At 46.4% G+C, this 8,953-nt stretch overlaps 1 protein-coding gene across 1 annotated transcript in view; it reads left to right on the plus strand.

Moving 5' to 3' along the window:
- TNC (tenascin C) overlaps positions 1 to 5,264 on the plus strand; it is a 70,931-nt gene extending 65,667 nt beyond the window's left edge. The window contains exons 28-29 of the mRNA XM_056138702.1: positions 1,460 to 1,623; positions 4,538 to 5,264. Of these exons, the coding sequence (XP_055994677.1) occupies positions 1,460 to 1,623; positions 4,538 to 4,648 (275 nt within the window). The 3' untranslated portion in view covers positions 4,649 to 5,264. The remainder of the gene's footprint in view (positions 1 to 1,459; positions 1,624 to 4,537) is intronic.
- The last annotated feature ends 3,689 nt before the right edge of the window (positions 5,265 to 8,953 follow it).

Genomic DNA, 8,953 nt, shown 5'->3' on the forward strand with positions numbered 1-8,953 from the left:
CCAGGGTGAAAATTGTTTCCATTCCTCTATCCCTCAAAGAATTCGGACACTGTGTACCTGGCAATAAACACCCCTGTGGGGGAAGACGGCTTCTTAAGGCCAGAAAGATAGTGCTACAGAGGGCAAATCCTCAGAGCTGCAGGAATGCTGCCCCTCCCGCCTGGCTCCAACTGCCGATGTTAGAACAGATATTTGACCCCCCTCCCAAGAGAACCCCCGTAGGCTGTTTTGCCCTATGTGTGTCTAGGTCTCAGCCTCTCCACCAGAAGGTATTCAGGCCCTCAATGTCCAGCTGTCATCCCTACATGCCTGGTCTCGCCATCCATTTAAAAGGCATCTCAGTCCCCTTTGATACTTGCTTCAAAGTAGTAGGCAGAAAAAAAATGCCTCAGACTCTTGACTTTTCATGGACACCTTCACTATAGTTAGCAGCCAAGGACACAGAAAGAAATGGCACTGAAATGTTTTTGAAGCTTAATGTATTAAATCTATAAGCTAGATTCTCAAATAGAATTCTACATCATGGGCTTTTTGGATAAACTGGTTCCATTTTATAGACGAGAAAACTGAGACTCAGCAACAGGCTTGTGACAAGCAGCGAATCTCTTCCCAGACCCAGAGCAGACTCTCATCTTTTCAAAGAATGAAAATCACTGAAAAGAGAGAAGCACTGACCCAAAAGAGCAAGAAAGACTATGTTTTTTAAAAGGAGTGGATCTATGCTCTAGTGGAGAGCAGTTCGTCTGGAGAATTAAGACTGTCACTCTGTTAGCTCTGAGTTTTTAAGGGGGACCTGATTAATCAGGTCCAAACAACTTGATCTGCACTTGGATCCAGCCTCTTCCTTGGAAGCCCGGCATCTCTGGCAGGCTCACCATATGTTGGGCAGCTCTGCGTAGGTCCCTTTTGGGTTCTTCTGGCTGCTTCCAGCAGTTCCCACAGGCAGAGAGTCCCAATGCAGAAGCTTTGGGGAGATTGAGTACCCTCCAGGTCCCTCCCAGACTTGGTGTTATAATACTATACAGAGTATCATAATACTGATGTTTCTCCTTTACTCTCTTTACTACTTTCTCCTACTCTACCCATCTTCAGTTTCCCTGAGAACACAGCGGTGGCTGTTTGTTGGGAGCAGCGTTCCCTAATAACTTGACTTGAGCAAAGTCAAGTGACCGATCTCAGGTCAAGACCAAGTGGCCAAGGCAAAGCTAAGGAGTGGGAGAGGCTGGACTCTGCAAAGCCCTCTGCAGTCCTGTACTCACCACACTTTGCTTCTTCCTGGATGCTGACTCTTAGGGCCCATCTAGACCTAAGTGTCACCTTACTCTGGGCCATGTTCAGAAGCCAGAGCCTGTCTTTTGTCATTTCTACTTCCGTCTGCCTTTCTTGGCCCATCTGCAAACTCTAGGACCCATGACTGAGGCCTCTCCCCCATCTCTCTTTCTCTCTCTCTCTCTCCCAGGGGACTCCATGGCCTATCACAATGGCAGATCCTTCTCCACCTACAACAAGGACACAGACTCTGCCATCACCAACTGCGCGCTGTCTTACAAGGGGGCTTTCTGGTACAAGAACTGCCACCGTGTCAATCTGATGGGGAGATACGGGGACAACAGCCACAGTCAGGTGAGTGGACTGTGAGAATCCCAGCAAGGTTGAGGAGTTCTGGTGACGGGGAGGCGGCAAATTAGCAGCCCCTTCATCTCCTGGTCAGAACCTGGGTTCAGAAATCTCATGGATATGACGAGCTCTTTCCCAGAACAGTGAGGAAAGTGTTCGGTGACAATGCGTGCCAGGTAAAGTCTCCCAGAAACAGTCTGGGGGAAGCCCACGATGATTCACCAAGACAGCAAACCCCAAACTCAGAAAGCATCCCTCACACCCTGGTCTTTGTCTGAAACCCCCAAAGAAAGAAGATAAAAGTGGAAGGTACTGGTTGGAGGGAAGGAAACAGGTACATGAGGAAGTAGCAGAACACATGTCAGCCTCTGTAATGTCCCTGCAGCATGACTGCCTGTGGCTCTGATGACCCCAAGCACCAAACTGTCAGCCCCCCATCTCTGGACTGAGCCCCACAGAGGCTGGTTCCTATTTTAAGTGTAGGTTATTGAAGTGAGGTGGCTAATCCAGGCCTGGGAGCTGCCTCCTCTCTCTGGCCTGCAAGCTCCCACAGAACCCCCCAAGTGAACCTTGGAATGCGGACCCACCCCAGACTTCATAAGGGGAAAAAATCCACCAAAGTCTATCAGTAGCTCATGAATAAAGGCAGATGGAGAGAGAGAAAGCACCCAATACTCAGCATCTTCATCCAAAAATATCTACTGTCAGGATATTGTTCAGATAATTACAACTTCAGGAAGGGAAGGAAACAGAGTCAGGAGGAAGGAGGGCAGAAGAGACAGGTGGGAACCCTGGGGTGGGTCATGTTCTTGGGATGCTGATTCAAGTCTCAGAGAACAGTGACTTCTCTATAGTCCCCAGGGTAGTATCCCCACTTTCTGTGTCATCCTACTCACCCATGTTACAATAGCACAATTGCTACAACCCCAGACACAGATTTGGAAGCGTCCCCCCAGATATTAGTGGGCTAACCACCACCCCCCATTCCATGGCTATCACCCACAGAGCCTGAAACAAGGAGCATGAGCTCAGCTCTGGTCATAACCCAGCCCTCTGCCTGGGACCTGCTCAGTTGTGCTCCCCATCACAAGGGGATGAGGGAGGAAGGAGGGGTGTTCTAACAGACCCCTGCAGACTGGGGCTCTTTCTTGGTCTGCACCTGGAGTCCCAGGGGCTTTATGTGAAGGTCAAGGACAGAATCCCTCCTTCCCACCCTTGAACCTCTGGTATGCCAAGTCTCGGTGTGATGCATGCATGCCATTTTGTTCATATGTACCTTTTTGGTTGTTGCTGTTTGCGGGTTAGTTGGTGTGTTTATTTTTCACCTGCTTCTTCCCATCATTATATTTTGATGCATGTGTTTAAGCTTTGGTTACCTGATAGCTAAGTATCTTTGTGAGTTTTTACTTGACCTTATCACTCTTCCAAAGAGATCTCAGCTAGATTTCTCATAGCTTCTTAGCTTTGATCTGCAAGGGGACCAAGACAAGATTATCACATAGTGAAGGCGAGAGAAAGGACATATTTTCCGACAGTTCTGAGATATTTGTATTCTTCCTTTTATTTGCCTCAATTCCCCTTCTACTCTGGGGGAGTAGAGTAGAAGTCTAGGGAGTAAAATATCTGAAGTCTTCCTGGTGAGAAAAAAAAGTAGAGAAAAACTACCTGCCAAAATGCAAATCTCTCTTTTCATCCTTCCATCCTAATTTAGAAGAAAGTGATGGTGTAGAAGCCACCAGAACGTTATTAATGTTTGATCCCAACTCTGACTCAACTCTGGGGCTGTGTGGCAGCTATAAAGTCCATTTCCCTCTCTGGTCTCTTGCTCCCAGTTTCCCATCCAAGGAAAGAACAAGGAAAGAGAATGACAGTCAGAGGCCCAAGTATTGGGCTGAAGGATCTCATGGTAGCAGAGTAATTGTAAACTTTGCCTGTTCCATGATACAACCATTCTTAAACCGCACTGCGAATCATCAGTGAATGCCAAGAAATTAGAATCAAATCAAGTGTCTCTTTTTTCTCCTCATTTCACTGGGCACTAGCTTTTCCACAGACTTGTGCCCTCACCTGCCAAAACACCTGACAGAGAAGAGGGGTCAGTGAATGGTCTGGTACCCTCTCAGGAGCAAACTTATACATGAAGCAAAGGGTCATGTGGCATTCAGTGGGCATGAATTATACTCTACTGAAGAATCAAGTAATAGACTAGGAGACCAAGGTACAAAATGTACAAGGATATTCCCCTTGCTTGGTATTAAGGAAGCAATAGCAATCAAGCATCTACAATTGCCCAGTACTATTATAACTGCTTTATAAACTCATTGACTTTCATTATGCCCTTTCAAGGCTGACATTTTCAGACCTCATTAAAGAAATTTGTACAAAAGTATATAGAGTATATATACTGAAACTGATGCTCAGATGGTGACTTGGAAACTATATGTCCTCAAGTTAGAGTACTAAGGTTTAACCCTTTAAATCAGGTTCCAGAATTTGTTTTCCACTCATGTCCTTTCTGCCATTCCATACAAATCCCTATGAAAGGGCTCCTTAGGAATCCTCTGAAATAGACTACCCTCCATCTAGATGTTCAGTTCTATGATTTCCACTCAAGACCTGAATTTCTTTAGCTCCTGTATGCAATGGTGGAAAACTTTGGTTGGGGGTCAGCCACCATTTTGTTTTAAAATGGCAAATCAAGACTCAATTTAAACTCAACTGACAAGCAGCTAAAGTAAGGGAGCTGGGTCCAATTTAGCAAACCCTTTAACAATTTTCATGACACAGACCATTAGACACACAAGAGACAGCTGTGAACCACCAAATGCTCACGTAAAATCTTATTTGTCAACTAAACTACAGCGGTTGGTGAACGCCTGGCCAATGGCAAACCCATCTGGAGTTCTTCTTAATTTTGCAGGGCGTGAACTGGTTCCATTGGAAGGGCCATGAATACTCAATCCAGTTTGCTGAGATGAAGCTGAGACCTAGCAACTTCCGAAATCTTGAAGGCAGGCGCAAACGGGCATAAATTCCAGGGACAACTGGGTAAGGGAAGAATGGGGCCCAGAGAAAGAAAATAATTTTACCAAAGCATCAGTACCACCAGTCTCACCACCAAGCTGCACCTGAGCATTTTGGGCAGGACTTAAAGTTAACCATGATCATCAAAGCCAACAGCAACTGCCCTGGTCTCACCGTCAACTCTGCGATTACTTCCTTCGCACCAAAGACAGCAGTCTCCAGCAGGTTTCTGCTTTGTTGTTGATTCAGCAAAAGTCTTCCAGTAACAGTATCACCATGGTGTTCCTTCTCTTGGGTGGCTCTGGGAAGGGGAAAGGGGTAGGCTGTACAGTGGTAGTTTCTAGAACCAGCTGTAGTTTACACAAAGTTGTATAATTAATGATCATTATTTTGGTTAGCAGGCAATTAAATGTGTGTCCTTGGAAGCTATATCCCCCTCCTCTTTTTTTTTACATACCACAGAAACCAGAAAGGCAATTCTGTTTCCATTTTAAGAATATGAATTAATATTATTAATATAATAATAATGGTGATGAAAACTATGGATTTTTAAGAGATCTTCCTTTCCAAAACACACCTGAACCCTACCTAATTGTATTTTTTTTTAATAAAAGCACAAGTACTTTTAAGCAGTGTTTTGTCTTTCATGGACCAGACTGATTTACACAAAGCCACTGTAGTTGAACGTTGGGAGAAATTGCAGGAAGAAAGATGGAAAGAAAACCATCAAATGGGAATGGAGAAGGAAAGATGGGCTGAACAGGAGGGAAAAACTTCCTGAGCAAAGCTGTCCTGCTAGAATGTGGCTAGCACTGAGGAGTTGGTTTCTTACTCCACATTTCCCAGAGGAATTGATGTTTCAAAATAGAGGTTCCCAAACTTACAAGACTTCCCATTATCAGAAAAAAAATTATTCAGTGTCCCCCACCCCTGGAAATCTACCTTAAGTACCAAACAGAAAGTGTTCCCCACAATTATCCTGGGCCACTGACTCCCTTCTGGACCAGTCTAGTGACCCCAAGGGCTGGAGTGGGGGTGTGACATAACCCACTTTAGGAAACTCGGGCTTCAAAGACATACTTGCACTCATTTTCTATTGTCAACTGTAGAAACACTGCAAGGTAGACTGCATGACAATTTTCATGCCATGTCAAAATCCCCTGAGTTCAAATCTGGGACCCCTTTCCCCTAACTCTCTTCCCTCTCCCGAACTCAGTTTTCTCCCCAGTACAGAGGTCACAATCTTTTACACTTCTCAGTTTTAGAACTTCTGTGAAACACAGGTGACATCACCAGGCCAGAGCGGGACACAGCATACGTGCTGGTAACCATCACTGTGTCACCTTTTCCAGGATGCGTAAGCTTCAGAGACATGCTGTGTCTTACCCGTGACTCCTTATCCAATTAATAGCAGGACTTGAATGCAGACTCAGGCCTCCTTTCCTTCCTGGTTAATTATGTGTCAAGGCAAGAACATACAGGTTGCAGAGCGAGGGATTGAGGGTAGGGGAGTGGAGGGTGGGCCCTCAAATCCCATCAGGTCCTACAGTTCCCAAGGACTCCAAAAGATAGATTAAGAAGAGCTCCCTGATGGTGTATTCAAAGTTCCCCCAAAGGAACATGGCAGGTCATGTTCCCTAGTCTGATTATTTCTAGTGTTGAGGGAGCTCCCTGCTATTTAAGACCACGGATCTGTTTGTTCTCAGCACACAGCATTCCGTCCAAACCACACATTACAGGTCTCTGCCTGGAAGTGGAGGCATGGAACTGGGGTGATGGTGGGGGGAACCAGTTCCAGTTCATTCTCTTGGGGGTTTTCAGCAAGTTGACTTCTTTAATGAAAATTTTGAGCTGATCGACCTCATGCAAATGGAATGCCATGGCTCAGACGTCAAGATTAGAGGAATGTATGCACCACCAGATCTTTGGCTGCAGAGTTTATCTTGCTTTAATAAAGGCTGCGACGTTACATACACAACTTGCAAGTGCAGATCATAAGACTTGCGGCCTGCAATTCAGCCAGAGCAGCCTTTGCCTTACAGTGTAACCCAAACAAACTGGCTCCCTGTAACAACCAAACCTCTGGGCAAGAAGGGGGTGCCAAGCCACCCCACCAGCCACCCCACGTTTTGCCTTAGGAGACTCTGAGTCCCAGGTCCTGTCCCCTCCCAGGACCGGTAGACATAGCTGGTAAGAGGTGCCCCCTGAGGTCGCACACAAACCCACTTCTGATGGGACAGAAGTCACATCCAACATGACTAAGGACACAGTCTTGGAATGTTTATAGATACTCCAAAATGAGGCCCAAGGGAGAAGGGTGGAGGCAAAGTATTTAGTCTCCGCTCTGGCTTGGAACCACATGCATGCCCTGAGTTCTGGCAGGCAGGTCAGCTATCCACTTCTCAGATGCACACTTCAGTCCAGCCACTGACTCTGGCTCTGTTCCAGCCACCTTCTTCATGGCCGAGGGTCTCCTGAAATTCTTCTCCACCCCCAAAGCCCAAGCCCACTTCTGTATTCCCCACTTCTCACTGCATAAGCACTCAATAGATCTCCAGAATTTGTTTCCAGCCTATAGGGGTTTCTCCTTGCCCACTCGCATCTCCTCCCTCCCTCCTTCCTGTCCTCACCCTTGGAGGCCACCAGGGCAGACTGTATCAACAGACTCCTAGGATCCCAGACCTGCCTCTGGTTGTCTCAACAGGATCCAGAACACAAAGAGAACCAAAGGCAGGAGGTGAAGGTGAGTCCAGGTACTTATCTTCAACTCTTTCTCTGAAATCTCCTGTGTGCTGACAATTTGCCTTTAAAAAGGAGGTCAACTCTCATCAATCAAAGATACTCTTTTTTTTTTCCCTAAGAAAGTCAGGACATAGATATATCATTTGGGCTTTGTCATTTGGATACCCACAGGATTTTTTTTCAGGGGGTATCTTCCAAGCCGTAAGGGCCAAGACTCAGAGACTATAAAAACCAGCTCCCGGAACCGCGCGGCCGCATTTGCGACATCCTATTATGACATCTTATTATCTCATTCCTACTTTGGACAAACTAGCAGGCTACCGAATGTAGCCTGCCCACACGGCAGAGTCTGGCAAACTCCCCGTGGCGTACCCAATATGCCAAATACCAGTAACAATGATGGGTCTCATTCTCCTAAAGAGCCTTGAATATAATCTCAGGGCTAGGATGAAGGAGACGTTACTGGGGCCTGCTCGAGGCAATCGACGATTAACAGGATGACTTGTGATTTTGTGATTTGTGTGATCTTTCAAGCAGTGCTCAGAGGGACTGGGGGCCATTTCTACCTTAATCAGCCAATAGAGCCAGGTAGCTCAAAGCTAAAGCTTGGGTATGCAGAGGATACAAACACTGTTTTGTTCTTGCAGTGCCAGGGACCAGCAGGACTACCTAGCAGTCCTGCTGGGAACCTCCAAGGCTACACCCAGCATTTCCTGGAGAGCCAAGGAGTTCATGAGCATGCAAAGTATGATCATTGAGCTATCTCCCAGCCTCCACTATCTTCAACCCTCAGCAACGGATGCAAAATGAAGAGTGTACATAGTTGGCTTCTCACCACCAAGCCAATGATGGTTTGTGGCAGATCTGAGGCAGGGTATAGCCATAGTTTTCTCTAAAAGCAATGGTCTATTTGCAGCAGTGAGTGACAGAAGCTTACTGCTGGATGCTTCCCTCTGCCTGACCTCCTTCAGTTCCTTCCTGTTTCCTGAGACAGTTTCTTCAGTCTTCCATCAACTTTATGAGCTTCCAGACACCCTTTCAGAAAAATTATTTTCTGCTCAGATAGTCCTGGATGACGGCTGGTGCTTGCAACCAAAGACCTGATCTTTTCCTTCCCCTAAACCCAACATTCTTCCTCCTTTATTATACCCGTGGATTGCACCCATTCTCCCACAAAACAGTCCACTATGCAGCAGTTAGAAAGAAGCAAGGTTGGTAGACTAGTGGTTGTAGCTTTTCTACACCTGCGGGCTGGCTCACATCCTCAGACTGAGCTTGAAGATCACTATGCTGAACCACGAGCCTCTTGTGAGACTCTTCCCGGACTTGGTGCTTTCAGTGTCTGTCAGGTCATCATGGGAGCCACCTGTAAGAGAGGAAATCATCCCACTTTTTCCCAGGGATGCTAAGCCAAGTGGGATGAAGCAGTGGAGAGAGCAGGAGGATGCCTATGCTGTTTACTAAAACTGAGACCAAGATTGAAATGCGGGTTTCCTGATTCCACGTTCTCCACCGTAAGAGGATACCTTCCCCACACTTAACAGAAGCATTATATTCCTTTAACATCTGC

This window comes from Sorex fumeus, unplaced genomic scaffold, assembly GCF_029834395.1.
Source record: "Sorex fumeus unplaced genomic scaffold, SorFum_2.1 ptg000129l, whole genome shotgun sequence".
Lineage (NCBI taxonomy): Eukaryota > Metazoa > Chordata > Mammalia > Eulipotyphla > Soricidae > Sorex > Sorex fumeus.